The sequence below is a fragment of the Somniosus microcephalus genome, chromosome 16, assembly GCF_052327205.1.
Source record: "Somniosus microcephalus isolate GS21.2 chromosome 16, FLI_Smic_1.0, whole genome shotgun sequence".
Taxonomy (NCBI): Eukaryota; Metazoa; Chordata; class Chondrichthyes; order Squaliformes; family Somniosidae; genus Somniosus; species Somniosus microcephalus.
Window position 1 is genome coordinate 8177933 of NC_141002.1, and position 27276 is coordinate 8205208.

The window sequence follows — 27276 nt, forward strand, 5'->3', positions numbered from 1 at the left end:
ACTACATCTCCAAGTTGAGAAGCGGAGCCCTCAAAGCGACATGTGTGCAGTCAATGGCACCCTGGGGAAGCCTGCTATCCTGGCGAAGCCATGTGCTTGCTCCGCCTGCTTCTCTCTGGCATGAGAGAATGAAATGTATTCAGCTCCCTTTGCATCCAGAACCTCACTCACCTCCCTTACACAGGAGTGGATGGCAAACTGGGAGATATTACAAAGGTCACCTGCTCCAGTCTGGAAGGAGCCCGACGTGAAGAAGTTCAAGGCCACGGTCACCTTTACTGCCACTGGCAATGCCATTCTCGCCTGGACTGAGGCTGCAGGTCTGCCTGCAGCAGGTGGCCGATTTCAGTGCGCACCTCCTTTGTAAAACGGAGATGTCGCACACACTGTTCCTCGTCGAGGTTGAGGCAGGAGAATTGCTCCCTGAAGATCCTGGGTGAAAAAGGCCTCCTGCTGAGAGCACTTCTCCCCCTGCTCCTCCTCCTGCCTCTCCTAGCAGCTTGTCCTGCTCTGTGTCGCCTCTGCTCATTCTCCGTCATGCTGCAGGTCAAGGAGGGTTACAAACCACTGCACCCATGTCTGGGAGCAACTGGTCTGAGCAGACCCCTTGCAAGTCAGTACCAAGCCCTTGAGCACGTGCCACACCACTCCTTGTAGATTTCAGGCAACTTTAAAGAAGGCTAGAGAGCGCCAAAAACCCTCTACACACTCAGCAACAGAAATTATTGGGATTGAAAGCCAATAAATCCCCTGGACCTGATGGCCTACATCCTAGGGTTTTGAAAGAGGTGGCTCTAGAGATAGTGGATGCATTGGTTGTCATTTTCCAAAATTCCATACATTCTAGAACGGTTCCCATGGATTGGAAGGTGGCAAATGTAACCCCACTATTTAAGAAAGGAGGGAGAGAGAAAACAGGGAACTACAGACCAGTTAGCCTGACATCAGTAGTAGGGAAAATACTAGAATCTATTATTGAGGACGTGGTAACAGGGCACTTAGAAAATAATAATAGGATTGGGCAGAGTCAACATGGATTTATGAAAGGGAAATTGTGTTTGACAAATCTGTTAGAGTTTTTTGAGGTTGTAACTAGCAGAATGTGGTGTATTTGGATTTTCAAAAGGCATTCGATAAGGTGCCACACAAGAGGTTATTAAACAAAATTAGGGCTCTTGGGATTGGGGGTAATATACTAGCATGGATTGAGGATTGGTTAACGGACAGAAAACAGAGAGTAGGAATAAACGAGTTATTTTCGGGTTGGCAGGCTGTAACTAGTGGGGTACCGCAAGGATCAGTGCTTGGGCCTGAGCTATTTACAATCTATATCAATGATTTGGATGAGGGGACCAAATGTAATATATTCAAGTTTGCTGATGATGCACAGCTGGGTGGGAATGTAAGTTGTGAGGAGGATGCAAAGAGGCTGCAAGGGGATATAGACAGGCTAAGTGAGTGAGCAAGAACATGGCAAATGGAATATAATGTGGAGAAATGTGAAGTTATCCACTTTGGTAGGAAAAATAGAAAAGCAGAGTATTTTTTAAATGGTGAGAGATTGGGAAATGTTGGTGTTCAGAGGGACCTGGGTGTCCTTGTACACGAATCACTGAAAGTTAACATGCAGGTACAGCAAGCAATTAGGAAAGCAAATGGTATGTTGGCCTTTATTACAAGAGGATTTGAGTAGAAGAGTAAAGACGTCTTACTGCAATTATATAGGGCCCTGGTGAGACCACACCTGGAGTATTGTGGACAGTTTTGGTCTCCTTACCTAAGGAAGGATATACTTGCCATAGAGGGAGTGCAAAGAATGTTCACCAGACTGGTTCCTGGGATGGGGGGATTGTCCTATGAGAGATTGAGTAGACTAGGCCTATATAACCTAGAGTTTAGAAGAATGAGAGGTGATCTCATTGAAACATACATAATTCTTACAGGGCTTGACAGGATACATGCAGGGAGGATGATTCCCCTGGCTGGGGAGTCTAGAACCAGGGGTCACAGTCTCAGAATAAGGGGTCGGCCATTTACGACTGAGATGAGGAGAAATTTCTTCACTCAGAGGGTGGTGAATCTTTGGAATTCTCTACCCCAGAGGGCTGTGAAGGCTCAGTCGTTGAGTATATCCAAGATAGAGATCGATAGATTTTTGAATATTAAGGGGAATCAAGGGATATGGGGATAGTGCAGGTGTTATGTATTGTGTGTTCTCCCCCCACCTGTTGTGGCGCTGTCACAGCAGATAAATCGTTGAATGTTCTCTTGGTTAAGTTTAGCTCTCTTTGTTCAGAACTCTCCAGAACTTTCCTTTCCTTTCGAATAAAGCACTTCATGTTTGAATCTCTGGGTTCTGATTTCTAATTGTGTCTAGGTAGAAAGGTACCGACACAACAAAGTGGCGACGAGGATCGGATGAATCTGCGTTGTGGGAAATTTCTTGTTTTCGACTACAAAACACTCGGAACAGAGATTGCAGCATCATATTAACGTTACGGGTGCAGTGAGTAAACAGAAATTTAAATTTGAAATGTGAGATGGCTACTATATTAGGAAACATCGGTGATTTTGATGAAAATGTGGAGCAATGGAGCGCTTATATGGAACGTTTTGACTATTTTGTCTTGGCGAATGCGGTGGCAAACGAAAAGGTCGTGCCTACCTTTTTGAGTGTAATGGGGCCGAAGACATTCAATTTACTTCGCAGCCTTGTGCAGCCAGATAAGCCAGGAAATAAAACATATAAGCAACTAGTGGAAATTGTTGGAGCACATTTTTCACCAAAACCTCTGGTTATTGCTGAGAGATTTAGATTTCACAAACGGAATCAAGAGGAGGGGGAATCAGTGACGATGTTTATTGCTGCTTTAAAAAGGTTGTCAGAATACTGCAAGTTCAAGGAGGTGCTGAATGACACCATTAGAGACAGACTTGTGTGTGGTCTGCAAATTGCAGCCACACAGAAGCGCCTTCTTACTGAGGACAACTTTACTCTTGAAAAGGCCATTGAAGTTAGTGTCTCCATGGAGATGGCGGAAAAGGAGGCTCACCAGTTGAGTTCAACAGGGAGAGTTCACAAGGTGTCGTCTGAGCCGAAAGGTACGCGGAACGGCACATGTTACCGTTGTGGGAAAACGGGCCATCACGCTAATGACTGCTGGTGTATGGAGCTGGAATGCCGAAATTGTGGCAAAAAGGGTCACATTGAACGCGCCTGTAAAGGTAAAAAAAGAACAGACAGAGCTGGGAAGCATGAAAGCAAAATGTCTGTATTTGGACAAGAGAGGAAAAAGAGTGTTCATTCAGTGCAGTATGATGGAACAAGCAAAACAGAGGGGAGCGACACCTCTGAGGAGGAAGAGGTGCACATACTGACGGTTGCAGGTGGTTCAAATGGCTACTGGGTGTCACCACTGGTGGAGGGACAATCAGTGCGGATGGAGGTGGACACAGGTGCGGCTGTGTCCCTTGTTTCAGACACTGTCTACAACAAAATGCTAAAGCATCTTATCCTTCAGCCAACAAACATTGTGCTAAAAACGTATACCGGCGAACCTGTGGCCATGAGAGGCGCCATTGAGGTGACAGTTAAATTGAACGGACAGACTGCGAAACTGCCACTATATGTGGTAAAGGGAAATTACCCATCGCTACTGGGACGTGCGTGGCTAGATAAAATCACGCTGGACTGGCCTGCAGTCCACATGATGTCAAAAGGGGAGTCAGGTCTGACTGCAGTGTTAAACAAACATGCAGAACTCTTCAATGGGGAACTTGGGAGCATGAAAAAGATCAGCGTGAGACTGGACATTAAACCTGACAGCAAGCCGAAGTTTCACAAAGCCCGACCTGTACCCTATGCAATTAGGCCAAAAGTTGAGGCTAACTTGGAGGCCTTAGTCGAGAATGGAGTCCTGGAGCCTGTGAGCGTGAGCAAATGGGCCACACCCATTGTTCCTGTCCTGAAAAAGGATGGATCTGTTCGAATCTGCGGGGATTTTAAAGTGACTATTAACCCGGTGCTGTCTGCGGACCAGTACCCTCTTCCCCTCATTGATGATCTTTTTACGGGCCTGGCCGGAGGGCAAAAGTTCAGCAAAATAGACTTATGCCAGGCTTATCTACAAATGCATGTCGATGATAAATCAAAGGAGCTGCTGACAATTGTGACACACAAGGGGCTATACAGGTACTGCCGCCTTCCGTTTGGAATTACGTCGGCCCCTGCTCTATTCCAAAGGGCAATGGATCAGATTTTGAGTGGACTGCCAGGAGTCCAGTGCTACCTGGACAACATCCTTGTCACTGGGACAAATGAGGAGGATCATCTTTTGAACTTGGATGCGACACTACAACGACTGAAAGAGTACGGACTCAGAGTTCGTAAAGACAAATGTGAATTCTTACAGTCTTCAGTTGAGTACCTGGGGCATGTGATTGACGCTACTGGCCTGCATAAGGTGCCGTCAAAGGTCAAGGCGATCGTGGAGGCCCCAGCACCCCAGAATGTGAGCCAGTTACATTCATTTCTGGGGCTACTTAACTACTATGGGAAGTTATTCCAGACTTAGCAACATTGCTGAAGCCGTTACATCAGTTGCTATGTCAAGGCAAAACATGGAAATGGACTGAACTGTGCAACGAAACTTTTGCCCAAGCAAAGAAAGCATTGCTGAAGTCGGAGGTCCTGACACACTTCGACCCAAAGCTACCCGTGCAGCTAGCATGTGATACATCACCATATGGTGTGGGAGCAGTCATATCCCACATCATGCCTTCTGGTGAAGAGAAACCTATCGCCTTCGCACCACGCACCTTGAACAAGGCCGAGAGTAACTATGCACAGATTGAGCGCGAGGCCTTGGGAATCGTTTTTGGAATTCAAAAATTTCATCAGTACCTGTTTGGGAGAAGGTTCACACTCCTGACGGACCACCGTCCATTGACTTCAATCTTCGGGCCCCACACCGGAATTTCGTCTCTCGCTGCAAGCAGGATGCAAAGGTGGGCTTTACTGTTGTCAGAGCACACATACGACATCAAATATCGCAAATCAGACTTGCACGGCAACGCAGACGGTCTCTCGAGGCTACCCTTGCCTGTTACTCCCCCAGAGCCTCGTCAGATAGACATCTTCTACTTTAGACAAGTGGAGGGAGCACCTGTCACTGCAGTTCAGGTGCGAAGGTACACCCGCAGCGATCCAGCCCTGTCTGAGGTAATGGACGATATCATTCGAGGGAGAGCTATAGGAGATTCTCCTAATTTGAAACCTTACGTTTCAAAAAGAAATGAGCTCTCCGTCCAGGCAGGTTGTCTTCTTTGGGGACGCCGTGTCATCATTCCACCACCTCTGAGGGAACCTATACTGCAACAACTTCATACAGGCCACAGTGGGATGGTTCGGATGAAGGAAATGGCAAGAAGCTACTTCTGGTGGCCAGGTCTCGATGGAAATATTGAGGAGAAAGCCAAAACATGTTCCCCATGTCAAAGGGTCCGGAATGTTCCACAGCTGGCAACCCTACACCCCTGGGATTGGCCTGCAGAAGTGTGGCAGCGAGTACATGTGGACTTCACCGGTCCTTTCGAAGAGAAGATGTTTATGGTGGTTGTGGACGCTCGTAGCAAGTAGCCAGAGGTCGCTGTGATGAGGTCTACCACGGCAGAGAAAACAATTGAGAAACTTGGTGAGATGTTCAGCCGTTATGGCTCACCGGAACAACTCGTAAGTGACAACGGTCCACAATTTGTATCACAGGAGTTTGCAACCTTCCTGCATGTGAATGGTGTCCAACACATCAGGTCTGCGCCCTATCATCCCTCTACTAATGGCCAGGCAGAAAGGTTCGTGCAAACTTTGAAGCACGCCTTGAAGGCATCGCAAGGTCAGGGCTCAATCCACCAACGTCTGAACAACTTCCTGTTGTCCGACAGGAACGAGCCGCATGCCACAACCAAAACTTCCCCCGCTTCGCTCATGATGAAGAGGCAGTTGCGGACAAGTTTTGACTTACTCAAACCTCCAAGGGCAGAACAGGTTGTCCATTGTCAACAACAAGCTCAAGTTGAAAAGAGAGAGAAAAGAGCCAAGGAGAGACGGTTTCACCCTGGAGAGCACGTCCTAGCTCGAAACTACAACACTGGACTGAAATGGGTTCCTGCTACGGTGATCGCGCAGACGGGCCCTGTGTCTTACACGGTTGAGACTGCTGAGGACGTCGTCTGGAGAAGACACACAGATCAACTGTTGCTAGGAGCAGAGACAGCCACAGAGGCTCCAATGGCTGGTTGGCCTGAACTGTTTCCGGATGATACCGCAAACCAGCATCCTTTGCCACAGTGCTCTTCTCCAACACAGGAAGTCATAGAGACTGTTCCACCTGTGCTAACTCCTGACTTTCGACTGACACAGTCACCTTCTCTATCTAGGCCTGTGTCAATGCCTACTGCTGTGGAAGCCAGCGATGACCGCCGGTATCCTGTCAGAGAGCGGCGGCCTCCAAGACGCTTGGATCTGTAGGCTTAGTGACTTACCCACAAGACTGGGGCAGAATAAACCCCAGGGTAAAGTCAGGGTTTGAGGCAGTCTACCTCTATCCTTGGTTAGTTGAGTGCATTGAAAGTAACTTACCTGTTGAGGAATAATGTGGACCTTTCATTTAAGAGGGGAGGAAATGTTATGTATTGTGTGTTCTATTGTGTGTTCTCCTCCCACCTGTGGTGGCGCTGTCACAGCAGATAAATGGTTGGGTGTTCTCTTGGTTAAGTTTAGCTCTCTTTGTTCGGAACTCTCCAGAACTTTCCTTTCGAATAAAGCACTTCATGTTTGAATCTCTGGGTTCTGAGTTCTAATTGTGTCTAGGTAGAAAGGTACCGACACAACAGCAGGAAAGTGGAGATGAGGTAGAAGATCAGCCATGATCTTAGTGAATGGCGGAGCAAGCTTGAAGGGTCAAATGGCCGACTCCTGCTCCTATTTCTTATGTTCTTATTCGATCAGATATAGATCCACTCTAGCCAATAGGGGTCCATTCAATCTAAGAGAGGCTCATTCAATCTGAGAGGCGCTCATTCAATCTGAGGTGGGTTCATTCCCTGTTCACTACAGGCACTCTGTGCTGCAGAGGAAAAGATTTTGTTGGCCATCTGAATATTTGGCTCAATGAGGGCCTCAAGTTCACATAGCGCTGCCAACGCTGGTTGGACGTAGTCCTGGAGGTTTCATTAGTGACCTCCTGCCTCCAATCGCCCACCCCCATCACTGATCTACTAACATGGCCACCCTCACGGTGCCCCGCCTTCCCACAGCCACCCTCGCGGTGCCCTGCCTTCCCACGGCCACCCTCGCAGAGCCCCGCCTTCCCACAGCCACCCTCGCGGTGCCCCGCCTTCCCACGGCCACCCTCGCGGTGCCCCGCCATCCCACGGCCACCCTCGCGGTGCCCGCCTTCCCACGGCCACCCTCGCGGTGCCCCGCCTTCCCACGGCCACCCTCGCGGTGCCCCGCCTTCCCACAGCCACCCTCGCGGTGCCCCGCCTTCCCACGGCCACCCTCGCGGTGCCCTGCCTTCCCACGGCCACCCTCGCAGTGCCCCGCCTTCTCACGGCCACCCTCGCGGAGCCCCGCCTTCTCACGGCCACCCTTGCGGAGCCCCGCCTTCCCACGGCCACCCTCACAGTGCCCCGCCTTCCAACGGCCACCCTCGCGGTGCCCCGCCTTCCCACGGCCACACTCGCGGTGTCCCACCTTCCCACAGCCACCCTCGCGGTGCCCCACCTTTCCACGGCTACCCTTGCGGTGCCCTGCCTTCCCACGGCCACCCTCACGGTGCCCCGCCTTCTCACGGCCACCCTCGCGGTGCCCCGCCTTCCCACGGCCACCCTCATGGTGCCCTGCCTTCCCATGCCACCCTCGTGGTGCCCCGCCTTCCCACGGCCACGCTCGCGGTGCCCCGCCTTCCCACAGCCACCCTCGCGGTGCTCCGCCTTCCCACAGCCACCCTCGCGGAGCCCCGCCTTCCCATGCCACCCTCGTGGTGCCCCGCCTTCTCACGGCCACCTTCGCAGTGCTCCGCCTTCTCACGGCCACCCTCGCAGTGCTCCGCCATCCCACGGTCACCCTCGTGGTGCCCCGCCTTCCCACAGCCACCCTCGCCGAGCCCCGCCTTCCCACGGCCACCCTCGCGGTGCCCCGTCTTCCCACGGCCACCCTCGCGGTGCCCCGCCTTCCCACGGCCACCCTCGCGGTGCCCCGCCTTCCCACGGCCACCCTCGTGGAGTCCCGCCTTCCCATGCCACCCTCGTGGTGCCCCGCCTTCCCACGGCCACCCTTGCGGTGCCCCGCCTTCTCACGGCCACCCTCGCGGTGCCCCGCCTTCCCACGGCCACCCTCGCGGTGCCCCGCCTTCCCATGCCACCCTCGTGGTGCCCCGCCTTCCCACGGCCACCCTCGCGGTGCCCCGCCTTCCCACGGCCACCCTCGCGGTGCCCCGCCTTCCCACGGCCACCCTCGTGGTGCCCCGCCTTCTCACGGCCACCCTCGCGGTGCTCCGCCTTCTCACGGCCACCCTCGTAGTGCCCCACCTTCTCACGGCCACCCTCGCGGAGCCCTGCCTTCCCACAGCCACCCTCGCGGTGCTCCGCCTTCCCACGGTCACCCTCGCAGTGCCCCGCCTTCCCATAGCCACCCTCGCGGTGCTCCGCCTTCTCACGGCCACCCTCGCAGTGCCCCGCCTTCCCATAGCCACCCTCGCGGTGCCCCGCCTTCCCACGGTCACCCTCGCGGTGCCCCGCCTTCTCACGGCCACCCTCGCGATGCCCCGCCTTCTCACGGCCACCCTCGCGGTGCCCCGCCTTCCCATGGCCACCCTCGCAGAGCCCTGCCTTCCCACAGCCACCCACGCGGTGCCCCGCCTTCCCACGGCCACCCTCGCGGTGCCCCGCCTTCCCACAGCCACCCTCGCGGTGCCCCGCCTTCCCACGGCCACCCTCACGGTGCCCCGCCTTCCCACAGCCACCCTCGCGGTGCCCCGCCTTCCCACGGCCACCCTCGCGGTGCCCCACCTTCACACAGCCACCCTCGCGGTGCCCCGTCTTCGCACGGCCACCTTTGCGGAGCTCCGCCTTCTCACGGCCAGCCCCGCGGTGCCCCGCCTTCTCACGACCAATTGACAAGAGAACAGACTCTTCATTACCCGACTGGTGATTCTCAACTTCAGTCAAACAGCCCTTTGTCTAATCTCCGATTTTTTTTTAATAACTAATTTGTGAAAGTGTTCAAAGAAAATTTTAGAAACAGGCAATGTTTTTAATGCCCCGTTAATTTTCTCCTGGGTTTTGCTCACAGCGGAGGCTTTAGTTCCTGAAGACTCCAGGCCAATCCTGGAGCGCTGGCGACATTAAGCTCCCTCTCCCTCGGAGAGGTGGAGTGGTACAGCTGGACAGTGGCCTCTGTCATGTCTCGAAAGGTGGGGGCCAAAGCTCCTGCTAAGCTGCGCGGCTGGGCGGCGGTCTGGAGGTCTCACGCAGGCCACTCACTGGCTTTTAAATGGAAAAAAGCACAGGTACGAAAATTTGAATGGGCCGCTGAAAGGGATCGTGCATGAAAAAAAAATTAGAGGGAACATTGGTGGGGGCTCCCTCTCTGATGCTTCAGGTGACCACATCCCTGCAACGTGGGAGGGGGTCAGCAGGAGGCTGAAGAGGCAGGGCTACACGGCACGATCACCTCCCTGACCGGGTTTGTAGAACTCCTAGACTCACCTGCTCCATACACGAGTACAACATAGCCAAGGTGTTGTAACGAAAGGAGAACTCTGCTGTTCAATGCAGAGAGAGAGAGAGAGAGAGAGAGAGGTGTGTGTCACAAACTATTCACAGTGCCCAAGGCCACATAACCATGATCTGAAGTGAAAGCATCATCCGTGGCTCAGTTGGTAGCACCCTCAGCCTCTGAATCAGAAGATCATGGGTTCGAGTCCCACTCCAGAGACTTGAGCAGCAAATCCAGGCTGACACTCCAGTGCAGGGAGTGCTGCGCTGTCGGAGGTGCCGTCTTTCGGACGAGACATTAAACTGAGGCCCTCTCAGGTGAATGTGAAAGAGCCCATGGTACTATATGAGGAAGAGCAGGGGAGGTGTCCTGGGGCCAATATTTATCCCTCAACCAACATCACTAAAACAGATGATCTGGTCATTATTGCATTGCTGTTTGTGGGAACTTGCTGTGCGCAAATTGGCTGCCGCGTCTCCTGCCATACAACAGTGACTACCATTAATTTGGAAGTTAAGTGTTTGAGTCGTTGTGAGGAGGCCCTGCATAAAATGTAAGTCTTTCTCAAATAGGAAATGTAACAGTATAAACTAAAAGACTTGAAGCTCCGGGGAAGGCCTGGAGTGTAGAGGAGGACATTGCCTCGCTCTGGTGGTGGGCCCGAGTACCTGTCAGAAAGGAGGATTCCTCCATTTCCCCCCCAGGTACCAGCCAATGAAACATGCCTTTGAGGGAGGATTAATATTACTGTAGAAAATCCCAACCGTCTCCAGTCACCTCCAGCTATGAGGTGCCCAATCCTTTTAAGAAATCGTTAAAGAAAAAAAAGTCAAGGCCTTTGTCATTTGTGACAATTCAAGGCCACATTCAGATAAATGTATCCATGGAGACTTGTGGGGCCAGTCCGTTATCTGACTTGTGCTAACTTGCCCGTGGTACACAGTGCGAGCTCTCACGTTACCATCATCCTGCTGAAATTACAGATGGTATGTGGAGAGAGGGAGGGAGGGAGAGGTGTCTCAGAGCACAGGCCTTGTTAGAGTGAGTGCCGGGCCCTCCAGACTCATGTAACAGTTCACATTTAGCCTTGAATAGTCTGTCACCCATAAAAAGTAACATGTTTGCCTTGTGAGTCTGATCGTGCTGACGTACAATACAGTGGAGCCCAAACTGCAACTGTTTCTGTTCTCGCATAGGCCCCAGGTGATGACTTTACACGAGAGGCCTCCCCCAATACAACAGCCAGACTCAATGTGGGAAACATTAAAAAACCTCAGCCGGGCCGGTGGGGGCAGGGGTGGGGGTGAGAGGACTGGTGCCAGGGGTCTTAAAATCTTCTCTCATCTAGTGGGGGGGAGGAGAGGTCAAGTCGGCTGATTTTGGGGCCATGCGTGTCGGTGGCGTGTAGCAAACCTTCCCGGATTGTGCGGGAATATCCGGAAACTAAAACATAAAACACTGGTTTGGCCCCAGCGGGAGTATTGTGTCCAATTCTGGGCATCATACTTTAGGAAGGATGTCGAAGCCTTGGAGAAGGTGCAGAGGAGAGTTACTGGAATGGTGTAAGGGATGAGTTGGTAACCAGAGGACACAGATTTAAGGTGATTGGCAAAACAACCAGAGGCGACATGAGGAGAAACTTTCTTACGCAGCGAGTTGTTGTGATCTGGAAGGCTCTGCTTGAACGGATGGTGGAAGCAGATTCAATAGTAATTTTCAAAAGGGAATTGGATAAATACTGGAAGGGGAGAAATTTGCAGGGCTATAGGGAAAGAGTGGGGGATAGAACTGATTGGAGAGCTCTTTCAAAGAGCCGGCACAGGCACGATGGGCCGAATGGCCTCCTTCTGTGCTGTAAAATGCTATGATTCTATCTCCCAGGGACTGCATGTGTACCTGAGAGAGAAATCAAAAAGAATCCTCTGCATGAATACACAGGACGGTGAATCAGGTCGATCTTATCAGTTCCACATCAGTTTTCATACATTCCTGGAGACTCTACAGGCTCAATTTTAACTCCCCCCCCCGCCCCACCCCCCCAACCCAGCGGTTAAGATGGAGCAGGGGCGGGCTTATCCACTCCATTCCCGCCCCGATCTGGCTGACTGCAGTTTTCGGTTGCAGGCAGCCCAGCCGAACGGGTGGGGTCCCTTCAAATACGTGGCTCGGGCTCCGGTGATGTCATTGTGGTCCGACTGCTACTTTAACTCGAAGGGGGAGCAGTGTCAGCCTCCTGCTTGGCCCGTCATCTCCCGAACTGAGCAGATTGAGAGGCGAGTTTGACCGAGGTGCTGAACTGAGAAAAGGAATGGACCAGAGGAACAGAGGCTGGTTCGGTAAAAGAACACAAAAGGAAAAAAAGACCAATGTTTATACTGCACCTTTCATGACCTCAGGTCGTCCCAACATCCATCCCTCAGCACAGCGCTGGAGTGTCACAGAATCACAGAAACCCCACAGTGCAGATAGAGGCCATTTCGGCCCATCGAGCCTGCACCGACACATATCCCACCCGATCCCCGTAACCCCTACACCAACACATATCCCACCCTATCCCTGTAACCCCACGTATTTAATCCCCCTAACACTAAGGGTCAATTTATCATAGCCAATCAACCTAACCCGCACATCTTTGGACTGTGGGAGGAAACCGGAGCACCCGGAGAAAACCCACGCAAACACGGGGAGAATGTGCAAACTCCACACAGACAGTCGCCCGAGGCCGGATTCGAACCCGGGTCCCTGGCGCTGTGAGGCAACAGTGCTAACCACTATGCCACCGTGCTGCCTGGATGATGGGCTCAAGTCTCTGGAGTGGGACGCAGAACCCACGATCTTCTGACTCAGGGGCGGGAGTGCTAACAATTGAGCCATGGCTGACTGAATCTTAGTAAATCTTAGTCGAGGGGTCGTGATGTGAGGATAAGCAATTGAAAGATAAAGGGGAAGGTTAGAAGCAGGTCCTAACCTTATCGGGTGATGGGGATGTGGAATGCTTTGGCCCATGTGCTGATTGATGCTGATTGCAGCATTCAGAAAGGTGCTGGATGATTGCTGAAGGAGATTACTAAATGGGTGTGGGGACTGAGCAGGACAATGGGACTATGGAAAATCAGGAGCCCGAAGTCAACGCAGGCAGAATTGGTCGTGTTAAAATCTCCAGGTTCCTGGGTGTCCCTGTGCTCGCTGACCTACATTGGCTCCCAGTCCAGCAACACCTCAATTTAAAAATTCTCATCCTTCTGTTCAAATCCTTCCATGGCTTCACCCCTCCCTATCTCTGGAACCTACTCCAGCCCGACAACCCTCCGAGGTCTCTGCGCTCCTCCAATTCTAGCCTCTTGTGCATCCCCAATTTCCATCGTTGCACCATGGGTGGCCGTGCCTTCAGCAGTCTAGGCCCGGAGCTCTCAAATTCATAGAATCATAGACGAGTACAGCACAGAAGGAGGCCATTTGGCCCATCGAATCTGTGCTGGCTCTTTCGAAGAGCAATCCAGTTAGTCCCCCTCCCTCGCTCTTTCCTCATATTCCTGCACATTTTTCTCCTTCAAGTATTTATCCAATTCTCTTTTGAAGGTTACTATTGAATCTGTGTCCACCACCCTATCAGGCAGTGCATTCCAAATCCTAACCACTCGTTGCTTAAAAAAGTTTTCCTCATGTCGCCTCTGGTTCTTTTGCCAATCACCTTAAATCTCTGCCCTCTCGTTATCAGCCCTACAGCCATTGGAAACAGTTTCTCTTTATTTACCTTATCTAAATACCTCTATCAAACTCCTCTTAACCTTCTCTGCTCCAAGGAGAACAACCCCAGCTTCTTCAGTCTATCCACGTAACTGATGTCCCTCTTCCCTGGAACCATTCTAGTAAATTTCTTCTGCACCCTCTCCAAAGCCGTCACATCCTTCCTAAAGTGTGGTGCCCAGAATTGGACACAATACTCCAGCTGGGGCCAAACTAGTGTTTCATACAGGTTTAGCACAACTTCCTAGCTTTTGTACTCTTTGCCTCTATTTATAAAGTCCAGGATCCTATATGCTTTATTAACTGCTTTGTTAACCTGTCCTGTCACCTGCCAAGATTTGTGCACAAACACCCCCAGGACCCTCTCTTGCACCCCCTTTAAAATTGCACCATTTAGGGTATATTGTTTCTCCTCATTCTTCCCACCAAAATAATACTTTTCTGTGTTGAATTTCATCTGCCATGTGTCCGCCCATTCCACCAGCCCGTCTATGTCTCTTGAAGTCTATTACTATCTTCCTCACTGTTTACTACACTTTCAAGTTTCGTGTCATCTGCAAATTTTGAAATTGCACCCTGTAGCCCCCCCAAGTCCAGGTCATTAATGTATATCAAAAACAGCAGTGGTCCGAGTACTGAACCTTGGGGAACGCCACTGCATACCTCCCTCCAGTCTGAAAAACAACATTCACCACAACTCTGTCCCTTAGCCAATTTTGTACCTATGCTGCTGTCGGCCCTTTTGTCCCATGGGCTTCAATTTTGCAAACAGCTCTAGTGTGTGGTATTTTATCAAACACTTTTTGAAAGTCCATATACACAACATCAACTACACTGCCCTCGTCCACCCTCTCTGTTACCCCATCAAAAAACTCAATCAAGTTAGTCAAACACGATTTGCCCTTAACAAATCCATGCTGGCTCTCCTTTATTAGTCCACGCTTGTCCAAGTGGTTGTTAATTTTCTCCCGGATTATTGTTTCTAAAAGCTTCCCCACCACCGACGTTAAGCTATAATTGCCGGGTTTACCCTTCTCCCCTTTTTTGAACAAGGGTGTAACATTTACAATCCTCCAGTCCTTTGGCACCACCGCTGTTTCTAAGGAGGATTGGAAGATTGCGGTCAGCACCTTCACAATTTCTACCCTTACTTCCCTCAGAAATCTGGGATGCATCCCATCCGGACTGGGTGACTTATCCACTTTAATTACTGCCAGCCTTTCTAGTACCTCCTCTTTATCTATTTTTTATCTCATCCAGTATCTCGGCAACCTCATTGTTTACTGTAGCTTTGGCAAAGTCCTCCTCCTTGGTAAACACTGATACAAAGTACTCACTTAGTACCTCAGCTAGGCCTTCTGCCTCCACCAATAGATCTCCATTTTGGTCCCGAATCGGCCCCACCGCTCCTCTGACAACCCTTTTACTGTTAATGTGCCTTAGGAAGACCTTTGGATTCCCTTTTATTTTAGCCACCAGTCCATTCTCGTACTGTCTGTACTGTCTCTTTGCCCCTCATTTCTTTTTTCACTTCTCCTCTGTACTTTTTATATTCAGCCTGATTCCCCCTTGTATTATCATGCTGACATCTGTCATACACTCCCTTTTTCTGCTTCATCCTACTCTCCAACTCCTTCATCATCCAGGCTTTGGTTGCCCTCCTTTTCCCTGTTGTGAGAATGTACCTAGACTGTACCCAAACTGTTAAGTCTGTGTGTTCTAGTTGTAATTACTAACACAGACTACAAGATTAAAGTTCAACAGGTCTTTACTGGTTGGAGGTAGGGACTATACTAAATACAATATTACTACACTGTGCTTATATACCGGTGGTCACCACCGGTATTACGTATACAGCAGCCAGAGAAAGTAGTACATCTCTTAAGGTGGAACAGGCTTAAGTTCTCTTAAGGTGGAACAGGTTACATACACCACAATCCTCCCTTTTTAGCTTAACAGTCATATCCCCATTTAACATAACATAATAACATATATAACTTCAGGTATAAACAGTTCAAAGGTTCAGTCTCTCAGGAGGCCTTCTGATTCGGTTTGGATAACGCCTTTCAGTGGTCTCTGATTCCTGTTGCCGAGGTGACTCCTCTAGTTGGTCTCCCATGCATTGGGTGTTATCATCATCAGGTACATTCCCTGCCGAGGTAGATGCTTCAGCTTCATTAACGTCTTCCACAGTTGTCTCTGTCGCAACCATGGGTTCGACCCTTGCTCTCGATTCTACCAGTTGATCCGCATAACGCCTTATCACATTGTTACCAATATCTACTGTGTACATCAGAGGTCCTTGTCTGGCCCGAATTGTTCCGGACTGCCATTTTTCGTTTCCATAGCCCCTTGCCAACACTGGTTGTCCTACGTCGAAACTTCGAGTGGTCTTGTTATTAATATGCCGGAACTGTTTGTTTTCCACTTCCCTCCGCACATTTGGTTTTAACAAGTCCAACCTGGACCGCAACCTCCTGTTATAAAACATCATGGCAGGACTTTGGTTAGTCACTGCATGAGCGGCGTTTCGATATGCCATTAGGAAATTGTCCACCTTGTGCTGTAGCGGAATCTGATCATCGTTCATGGCCTTTATTGCCTTTTTGAATGTTTGGACAAATCTCTCGGCCAACCCGTTTGTCGTCGGATGATATGGGGCAGAGGTATAATGTTTCACCCCATTCTTCTTTAAGAATTTTTGGAATTCTTCCGACACGAACTGTGGTCCGTTGTCCGAACAGATCTGTCCTGGCAATCCGTTCCTTGCGAATATTGTTCTTAACACCGCAATTGTCTTTTCTGAAGTAGTGGTATTCATCTTGATCACTTCTGGCCATTTGGAATGTGCGTCCACCGCAATTAGGAACATGGAGTCCATGAATGGACCAGCAAAGTCAATATGTACGCGTTGCCATGGGGCTGAAGGCCATTCCCATGGGTGTAGTGGTGCGATCGGAGGTGCATTTTGCACTTTTTGGCACCCAGCGCAGCTTTTCGTCAACTCCTCTATCTGTTGGTCAATACCCGGCCACCATACATAAGCCCTAGCAAGACTTTTCATCTTAACTCCCCCCAGATGACCTTCATGCAGTTCTTTCAGAACTCTTTCCCTTAACTTGGGAGGAATAATCACTCTTGTCCCGTACATCAAAGTATCATGGCAGATGGACAGCTGGTCTCGCCTTGCCGAGAATGCCGGTAACAGAGGATCACCACGCGTTGGCCATCCTTTCACTGCCAGCTCGTAGACTCTGGACAGTGTCGGGTCATTCCTGGTTTCTCTTTCAATACTTGCATTGGTGACTGGTAAACACTCGATGATGGTCGAATGAACTAACTCAACAGGGTCAACTTTCATCGTTTCTTCTTCTTCAGGTAGTGGCAGGCGCGACAGCCCATCAGCATTGCCATGCTGCTTCGTACCTTTGAATTCTATTTGATATTGATGTGCCCCTAGGAAAAGGGACCATCTCTGGAGATGCTGTGCTGTCATCACTGAAACACCCTTCTTAGGGTTAAAAATGGATACCAACGGCTGATGGTCTGTCAGAAGTGTGAATTTTTGGCCCTGCAGGTAATGATTAAACTTCTTCACTCCCCATACAAGGCTGAGAGCCTCCCTATCGATCTGCGCATAGTTGCGCTCAGCGGAGGTCAATGATCTGGATGCAAACGCGACTGGCCTTTCCATGCCATTTGGCAACTTGTGTGAGAGTACTGCCCCAATACCATATGGAGAAGCATCACAAGCCAACCGAATAGGCAGTGTCGGGTTGAAGTGAGCCAACACTTCCTCTGAGGTGATCAATTCTTTGCTTTTGCGAAATGCCTTCTTACAGTTTTCGCTCCATTCCCATGGTACCCCCTTCTGTAAAAGAGCGTTTAGCGGGTGCAGTACCGTGGATAGATCTGGTAGAAATTTATGGTAATAGTTAATCAATCCTAGAAACGACCTCAACTGAGAGACATTATCCGGAGCGGGAGCCTTTACAACTGCCTCTATCTTGTCAGGAGACTTATGAAGCCCCTCCCGGTCAATGACATGACCACAGTTCTGGAAGAACTCACATTTCTGCCGATTAACTCTAAGTCCATACTCTTTCAGTCTGTTGAGCACCAGTTCCAAGTTTGCGAGGTGTTCTTCATCACCATCACCTGTAATCAGAATATCGTCCAGGTAACATTGTGTGCCTGGAATTCCCTGTAATACCTGCTCCATGGCCCTCTGCCAAATTGCTGGAGCCGATGCCACTCCAAAAACCAGCCTATTGTACCGGTACAAACCTCGATGCGTGTTAATCGTGAGGTATTGGCGTGACTCTTCTTCAACCTCCATCTGCAAGTACGCCTGCGCCAGGTCTATCTTGGTGAAGTGTTTCCCGCCAGACAACGAAGCAAAAATATCCTCAATCCGCGGAAGCGGATACTGCACCGTGTGAAGCACCGGATTAACGGTGATTTTGAAATCTCCACAGATGCGAACCTTCCCTGGTTCTCCTGGCTTGTTGCTCGAAGGACGTTTCATAACGGGAACAATGGGCGTAGCCCACTCACTCCAATCTACCTTAGACAGTACACCTGAACGTTCTAGCGATTCCAGTTCCGCTTCTACAGTAGGTCGTATTGCATAGGGTACCGGTCTGGCTTTAAAAAATTTTGGGTGTGCATGTTCATCAATCTTGATGTTTGCCGTAATTCCTCTCAGTGTTCCCAGTCCCTGCTGGAACACCTCTTTAGCATCATCCAATATTTTGGACAATCGTTTAGGTTTGACATCTGTTTCCCCGGAATCTACCGTTAGTGCCTTCAAGGAGTGCCAGTCGATATTCATTTTCCTAATCCACTCCCGTCCCAGTAGTGGTGGACCTCCTTCAGGTAGCACATATAAGTCCATTACTTGGCTTTCTTCACCCTTGTGGACCACTTTTACCTCTATCTTTCCGATGGGGTACACTCTTTGCCCCGTGTATGTTTTCAATATAATCTCCGTATCCCGTAGGGGAATATGTTGGAATAACCTTTTGTAATCTTTCTTATTCATGACCGTCAATGCCAATCCAGTGTCCAATTCCATCTTTACTTGGACTCCTGCTATCTGAAGGGTGACCCAAATTGTCTGGAGATCTGCATCCTTACCAACGTTGTGTACTCTTAAGCTACCCAGTTCATAATAATAATAATTCAACTTTATTGTCATTGCACAAGTACATGAACAACGAAATGTGATCTTGCAAGCTCCCATGACTGGGAGAAGCAAAGCCGCTGCGTCGATGCGCGCCACCATTCCATTTCCACCATTCCTCCTGTCTGACAATCTTCAGCCCAACGCCCAGGCCTACTCACCAGCCACTCCTCCTTCTGTGACCTTCTCACCAACCGCCCCTCCTCGGGGCTCCTTCCGTGACCTTCTGCACCTGGTCTTTCCTGATGGTCACTCCTCCAGGTACTAACCAGGCCTGGCTCTGCTTAACTTCCAAGCCTTGCCAGTGACCCTGTCCCTAGTCCCAGGAACATTACTGCTAGCATCTGAATTTGACTTCTGTTCGGCCGAACTGTTCTTTGTCACCTTGTGTACCTTTATGTATTTTCCTTGCGGTGACTTTTTGTTGCTGGTCTTCTTTCCTGACCGGCATACTTTAGCTATGTGGCCAAGCCTGCCACACGTTCTGCATTCTTGGTTTTTAAACCAACACTGGTTCTGATCGTGCATTGTCTTTCCACAACGATAACATTTTACAGTACTCAAACCCAATTTATTTGTACTGAGTTCCGGTGACCGTAGCTGCATTACTGCCGTGCCTCTCGCTGCGGCTTCGTGTGCTGCTGCCATAGTGACCGCTTTCTCAAGCGTCAGCTCATTCTCCTCGAGCAGTCGCTTTTGTGTATCTTCTTTTAATAAACCACACACAAATTTATCTCGTAGCGCCTCTGTCAGTCTCGTTCCAAACTGACAGTACTTTGCTAGCTTACGCAATTCCATTAAATATTCAGCATTGCTTTCATCCTTCAGCTGCCTTCTGCTGTAAAATTTAAATCGTTCCGCTAGCATCAGCGGCGTGGGGTTTAGATGATTTTTCAGGACAGTAACAATCTCCTCGAACGTCTTATCCGCCGGTTCATCTGGTGATAAAAGGTGTTTCAATTGCCCGTATGTCTTCGCACCCATTAAGTTTAATAATGTTAGTGCTTTCTCTTCATCTGGGATTTTATTTGCTTTACAATAATTTTGTATGCGTTCTACATACATGGCCCAATCTTCGATGTCGCTATCAAAGGTATTAATGTTCCCATGTTTAGGCATCGTTGCAATTTAATTTATTTTTATTTTTATCCAAGATGGCGGCTTCCCGCTCTTGTTTTCGTCCTCCGCCTACAAAATGGCGGTTTTCCCGCGCTTGGCGTTCTTCACCCGTCCCCCGACGCTGTCTCCGCTTCACCGCGGCTCTCGCGCCTTCAGTTGCCCCAGACGCTGCGCCTTTTTAGCCCGAATGCGGCCCGGCCCTTATCACCAGCCGCGATCGATGTCCCCGCGCTGCGCCTTTCGGCCCGAATGCGGCCCGGCCCTTATCTCCGGTCGCGATCGATCTCACCGCCTTTATTCCTCCGTCTTCCCTCCCCGTCTGTACAGCCAACGCGGCCGACTTTCTGGTCGCGTCGCTGCCCGGCTTACCCACCACCGAGGTAGAAAGAAGATAGTTGACAGCCGCTGATGGAGGCTTCGAGTTCAGGATGTCTTCTGCACTCTGGTTTCTCGATGTCTGCCGCGCGACGTGTCTTCCAGCAGGGTGATGAGGGTGGAAGCCTCTCTTCGACGTCCGTTCTGTGGACGAAGCCGCCGTGGATATAAACTGCCGCAGGGTAAGAATCGGACTCGTCGCCACTGTTAAGTCTGTGTGTTCTAGTTGTAATTACTAACACAGACTACAAGATTAAAGTTCAACAGGTCTTTACTGGTTGGAGGTCAGGACTATACTAAATACAATATTACTACACAGTGCTTATATGCCGGTGGTCACCACTGGTATTACGTATACAGCAGCCAGAGAAAGTAGTACATCTCTTAAGGTGGAACAGGCTTAAGTTCTCTTAAGGTGGAACAGGTTACATACACCACACAAACCATCTCCTCTTTAAAGGCTGCTCCATTACATTTTTGCCTGCCAGTCTTTGACTCCAATTTACCCGGGCCAGGTCCCTCCTCAATTCACTGAAATTAACCCTCCTCCAGTTCAGTATTTTTATTCTACATTGCTCCTTGTCCTTCTCCATAACTATTCTAAACCTATGATCACTATTCCCGAGATGCTCTCCAACTGTGACATTCTCCACTTGACCCACTTCATTCCCCAGGACTAGCTCCAGCAATGCCGCCTTCCTCGTTAGGCAAGAAACATACTGATCAAGAAAATTCTCCTGAGCACACTTCCGAAATTCCTCCTCTTCTCTGCCCTTAACACAAGCACTGCCCCATTCAATATTGGGGTAGTTAAAGTTTCCCATTATCACTACTCTATAGTTTTTGCACCTCGCAGTAATTTCTTTGCAAATCTGCTCCTTTATCTCCTGTAATGGAATTCCCTTCCCAACCTCGCCGCCTCTCTACCTCTCCCTCCTCCTTTAAGACGCTCCTTAAAACCTACCTCTTTGACCAAGCTTTTGGTCACCTAATGTCTTCTTATGTGGCTCTGTGTCAAATTTTGTTTGATAATTGCTCCTTTGTAGCACCTTGGGACGTTTTACTACATTAAAGGTGCTATATAAATGCAAGTTGTTGTTGTTACTTGCATGTTCCCACAGTAGTGTGTCCGATTCAGAAATGAGGGATTTCAGAGGGCGGAAGAAACCAGATGCCAGTACTATACCCTGTGCCGCTGTGTGTGTGAGCCCTCCGCCCCCCTATCAGAGTGAAACAGAGACAGTTGGTTTGTTCAATGTAATGTCGAGCTGATGGCGCTGGATCAGATTAAACAGAACCCTGGACGCTGACTCACTTTGTCCAGTATGTACTTGTTGAGATAAGGCATGTACCCGTGGCTGGAAACAGGCCCGTCGTTGTCATCACGGAAGTGGTCCTCCAGGGCTGTGGGGTCATGGGGAATGTTCAGCGCCGTGTACAGGTTGTGTGACAGCACCTGGAAAACACACCGGCAATGTTCAATACAGTCCTGTCACTGGATCAAAGCACCACGCAGCGCTTCACACACTCAACTCTCCTCTACACCACAGGCAGTCACCCCCACAACCTCACCGTCTGGTCTCGGCCCGGCCTGCTCCAGCTCATTACTCCACTCACAGCTCATTGTCAGCATATTTCATAGGCGTGTAACAAAAATAGTGTAGTAATATTAGGAGACTTCAATTGCCCTAATATAGACTGGGAAAAACAGTGAGGGACTTCAGTTATGAGGAGAGGTTGGAAAAGTTAGGTCTGTTCTCCTTGGAACAGAGAAGGTTAAGAAGTGACCTAATGGAGGTTTTCAAGAGGTTTTGAAAGAGGAGATAGAAAAACCTATTCCCTCTGATGGGTGGATCAATAACTGGGGGTTATAGATTCAAAATCATTGGCAATAGATCTACAGGGGAGATGAGGAGAATTTTTTTCACTCAGAGAGTTGTCGGGACCTGGAACGCTCAACCCGAAGACGTGGTGGAAGATGATTCCATCAATAATTTTAAAAGGTAGTTGGACGGGTTCTCGAGGATGAGCAACTTACAGGGTTACGGACAAAAAGCGGGGATGTGGGAGTAAGCACGACGGCTATTCCAAAGAGCCAGCACAGGGCGACAGGCCGAATGGCCTCCTTCTGTGCTGCAAGTTTCTATGATTCTATGGTTACTCTCCACTCTCCCTGGCCCATTACTCCCCACTCTCCCCGGCCCATTGCTCCCCACTCTCCCCGGCCCATTACTCCCCGCTCTCCCCGGCCCATTACTCCCCACTCTCCCCGGCCCATTACTCCCCACTCTCCCTGGCCCATTACTCCCCACTCTCCCCGGCCCATTACTCCCCACTCTCCCCGGCCCATTACTCCCCACTCTCCCTGGCCCACTACTCCCCACTCTCCCCGGGCTCATTACTCCCCACTCTCCCCGGCCCATTACTCCCCACTCTCCCCGGCCCATTACTCCCCACTCTCCCCGGCCCATTACTCCCCACTCTCCCTGGCCCATTACTCCCCACTCTCCCTGGCCCATTACTCCCCACTCTCCCCGGCTCATTACTCCCCACTCTCCCCGGCTCATTACTCCCCACTCTCCCTGGCCCATTACTCCCCACTCTCCCCGGCTCATTACTCCCCACTCTCCCTGGCCCATTACTCCCCACTCTCCCCGGCTCATTACTCCCCACTCTCCCTGGCCCATTACTCCCCACTCTCCCCGGCTCATTACTCCCCACTCTCCCTGGCACATTACTCCCCACTCTCCCTGGCCCATTACTCCCCACTCTCCCCTGCTCATTACTCCCCACTCTCCCCGGCTCATTACTCCCCACTCTCCCTGGCCCATTACTCCCCACTCTCCCCGGCCCATTACTCCCCACTCTCCCTGGCCCATTACTCCCCACTCTCCCCGGCTCATTACTCCCCACTCTCCCCGGCCCATTACTCCCCACTCTCCCCGGCCCATTACTCCCCACTCTCCCCGGCTCATTACTCCCCACTCTCCCCGGCTCATTACTCCCCACTCTCCCCGGCTCATTACTCCCCACTCTCCCTGGCCCATTACTCCCCACTCTCCCCGGCCCATTACTCCCCACTCTCCCTGGCCCATTACTCCCCACTCTCCCCGGCCCATTACTCCCCACTCTCCCCGGCTCATTACTCCCCACTCTCCCCGGCCCATTACTCCCCACTCTCCCTGGCCCATTACTCCCCACTCTCCCTGGCCCATTACTCCCCACTCTCCCTGGCCCATTACTCCCCACTCTACCCGGCCCATTACTCCCCACTCTCCCCGGCTCATTACTCCCCCTTATTTAAAAAGGGCAGTAGACAGAAGGCTGGAAACTATAGACCGGTTAGCCTAACATCTGTGGTAGGTAAAATATTGGAGTCCATTATTAAGGAGACAGTAACAGGACATTTGGATAATCATAATTTAATAGGACAAAGTCAGCATGGTTTTATGAAGGGGCAGTCATGTTTGACAAATTTGCTGGAGTTCTTTGAGGAAGTAACATATAGGGTGGATAAAGGGGAACCAGTGGACGTAGTGTATTTAGACTTCCAAAAGGCATTTGACAAGGTGCCACACAAAAGATTATTGCTTAAGATAAAAAATCACGGGATTGGGGGTAATATTCTGGCATGGATAGAGGATTGGCTATCTAACAGAAGGCAGAGAGTTGGGATAAATGGTTCATTCTCGGACTGGCAATCAGTAACTAGTGGTGTTCCGCAGGGGTCAGTGCTGGGTCCCCAACTCTTTACAATCTATATTAACGATTTGGAGGAGGGGACCGAGTGTAACATATCAAAGTTTGCAGATGATACTAAGATGGGAGGGAAAGTAGTGAGTGAGGAGGACATAAAAAACCTGCAAGGGGACATAGACAGGCTAAGTAAGTGGGCAGAGATTTGGCAGATGGAATACAATGCTGGAAAGTGTGAGGTTATGCACTTTGGCAGGAAAAATCGTAGAGCAAGTTATTATCTTAATGGCAAGAAACTGGAAAGTACTGAAGTACAAAGGGACCTGGGGGTCCTGGTGCACGAAACTCAAAAGGTTAGTATGCAGGTGCAGCAAGTGATTAAGAAGGCCAATGGAATGTTGGCTTTCATTGCTAGGGGGATAGAATATAAAAATAGGGAGGTATTGCTTCAGTTGTACAAGGTATTGGTGAGACCGCACCTGGAATACTGCATACAGTTTTGGTGTCCATACTTAAGAAACGACATACTTGCTCTCGAGTCAGTACAAAGAAGGTTCACTCGGTTAATCCCGGGGATGAGGGGATGGACATATGAGGAGAGGTTGAGTAGATTGGGACTCTACTCATTGGAGTTCAGAAGAATGAGAGGCGATCTTACTGAAACATATAAGATTGTGAAGGGGTTGGATCGGGTGGATGCGGGGAGGATGTTCCCGATGATGGGTGAAACTAGAACTAGGGGGCATAGTCTTAGAATAAGGGGCTGCTCTTTCAAAACTGAGATGAGGAGGAACTACTTCACTCAGAGGGTGGTAGGTCCATGGAATATGCTGCCCCAAAAAGCTGTAGAAGCTACATCATTACATGAATTTAAAACAGAAATAGACAGTTTCCTAGAAGTAAAGGGAATAAAGGGTTACGGGGAGCGGGCAGGAATTTGGACATGAGTCTAGGTTCGGATCGGTCATGGCCCTGTGGGTAGCGGAGCGGGCCCAGGGGCCATGTAGCCTGATCCTGCTCCTATTTCGTGTGTCTAATTCTGTTAGATTCAGGAGATGGTTCTGTGATAGTAGATTGGCGGTTAGGATCAGATCAGCCATGATCTTATTGAATGGCGGAGCAGGCTCGAGGGGCCGATTGGCCTACTCCTGCTCCTATTTCTTATGTTCTTATGTTCTTATGTTCTCCCCGGCCCATTACTCCCCACTCTCCCTGGCTCATTACTCCCCACTCTCCCCAGCCCATTACTCCCCACTCTCCCCGGCCCATTACTCCCCACTCTCCCCGCTCATTACTCCCCACTCTCCCCGGCTCATTACTCCCCACACTCCCCGGCTCATTACTCCCCACACTCCCCGGCTCATTACTCCCCGCTCTCCCCGGCCCATTACTCCCCGCTCTCCCCGGCTCATTAACCCCCGCTCTCCCCGGCTCATTACTCCCCGCTCTCCCCGGCCCACCACTCCCCGCTCTCATTACTCCCCGCTCTCCCCGGCTCATTACTCCCCACACTCCCCGGCTCATTACTCCCCACTCTCCCCGGCCCATTACTCCCCGCTCTCCCCGGGCTCATTACTCCCCACTCTCCCCGGGCTCATTACTCCCCACACTCCCCGGCTCATTACTCACCACTCTCCCCGGCTCATTACTCCCCACACTCCCGGCTCATTACTCCCCACACTCCCCGGCTCATTACTCACCACTCTCCCCGGGCTCATTACTCCCCACACTCCCCGGCTCATTACTCACCACTCTCCCCGGGCTCATTACTCCCCACACTCCCGGCTCATTACTCCCCACACTCCCCGGCTCATTACTCACCACTCTCCCCGGGCTCATTACTCCCCACTCTCCCCGGCTCATTACTCACCACTCTCCCCGGGCTCATTACTCCCCACACTCCCCGGCTCATTACTCACCACACTCCCCGGCTCATTACTCCCCACTCTCCCGGGCTCATTGCTCCCCACTCTCCCCGGCTCATTACTCCCCACTCTCCCCGGCTCATTACTCCCCACTCTCCCCGGCTCATTACTCCCCACTCTCCCTGGCTCATTACTCCCCACTCTCCCCGGCTCATTACTCCCCACTCTCCCCCATTACTCCCCACTCTCCCCAAGCTCATTACTCCCCACTCTCCCCGGGCAAATTACTCCCCACTCTCCCCGGGCTCATTACTCCCCACTCTCCCCGGCTCATTACTCCCCACTCTCCCCGGCTCATTACTCCCCACTCTCCCCAGGCTCATTACTCCCCACTCTCCCCGGGCTCATTACTCACCACTCTCCCCCATTACTCCCCACTCTCCCCAGGCTCATTACTCCCCACTCTCCCCGGGCTCATTACTCCCCACACTCCCCAGCCCATTACTCCCCACTCTCCCTGGCTCATTACTCCCCACTCTCCCCAGCCCATTACTCCCCACTCTCCCCGGCTCATTACTCCCCACTCTCCCCGGCTCATTACTCCCCACTCTCCCCGGCTCATTACTCCCCACTCTCCCCGGCTCATTACTCCCCACTCTCCCCAGCTCATTACTCCCCACCTCATTACTCCCCACACTCCCCCATTACTCCCCACACTCCCCGGCTCATTACTCACCACTCTCCCCAGGCTCATTACTCCCCACACTCCCGGCTCATTACTCCCCACACTCCCCGGCTCATTACTCACCACTCTCCCCGGGCTCATTACTCCCCACACTCCCCGGCTCATTACTCACCACTCTCCCCGGGCTCATTACTCCCCACACTCCCCGGCTCATTACTCACCACTCTCCCCGGGCTCATTACTCCCCACACTCCCCGGCTCATTACTCACCACACTCCCCGGCTCATTACTTCCCACTCTCCCGGGCTCATTGCTCCCCACTCTCCCCGGCTCATTACTCCCCACTCTCCCCGGCTCATTACTCCCCACTCTCCCCGGCTCATTACTCCCCACTCTCCCCGAATCATTACTCCCCACTCTCCCCGGCTCATTACTCCCCACTCTCCCCCATTACTCCCCACTCTCCCCAAGCTCATTACTCCCCACTCTCCCCGGGCTAATTACTCCCCACTCTCCCTGGGCTCATTACTCCCCACTCTCCCCGACTCATTACTCCCCACTCTCCCCGGCTCATTACTCCCCACTCTCCCCAGGCTCATTACTCCCCACTCTCCCCGGGCTCACTACTCACCACTCTCCCCCATTACTCCCCACTCTCCCCAGGCTCATTACTCCCCACTTTCCCCGGGCTCATTACTCCCCACACTCCCCGGCCCATTACTCCCCACTCTCCCTGGCTCATTACTCCCCACTCTCCCCAGCCCATTACTCCCCACTCTCCCCGGCTCATTACTCCCCACTCTCCCCGGCTCATTACTCCCCACTC

The 27276-nt window shown here is 51.2% G+C and overlaps 1 protein-coding gene across 3 annotated transcripts in view; it reads right to left on the reverse strand.

Moving 5' to 3' along the window:
• Window positions 1-27276, reverse strand: part of LOC147105969 (differentially expressed in FDCP 6 homolog) — a 185146-nt gene that overhangs the window by 139794 nt on the left and 18076 nt on the right. For all 3 annotated transcript variants that reach the window (XM_086008579.1, XM_086008580.1, XM_086008578.1), the window contains exon 2: window positions 21520-21660. In XM_086008579.1, the coding sequence (XP_085864705.1) occupies window positions 21520-21660 (141 nt within the window). The remainder of the gene's footprint in view (window positions 1-21519; window positions 21661-27276) is intronic.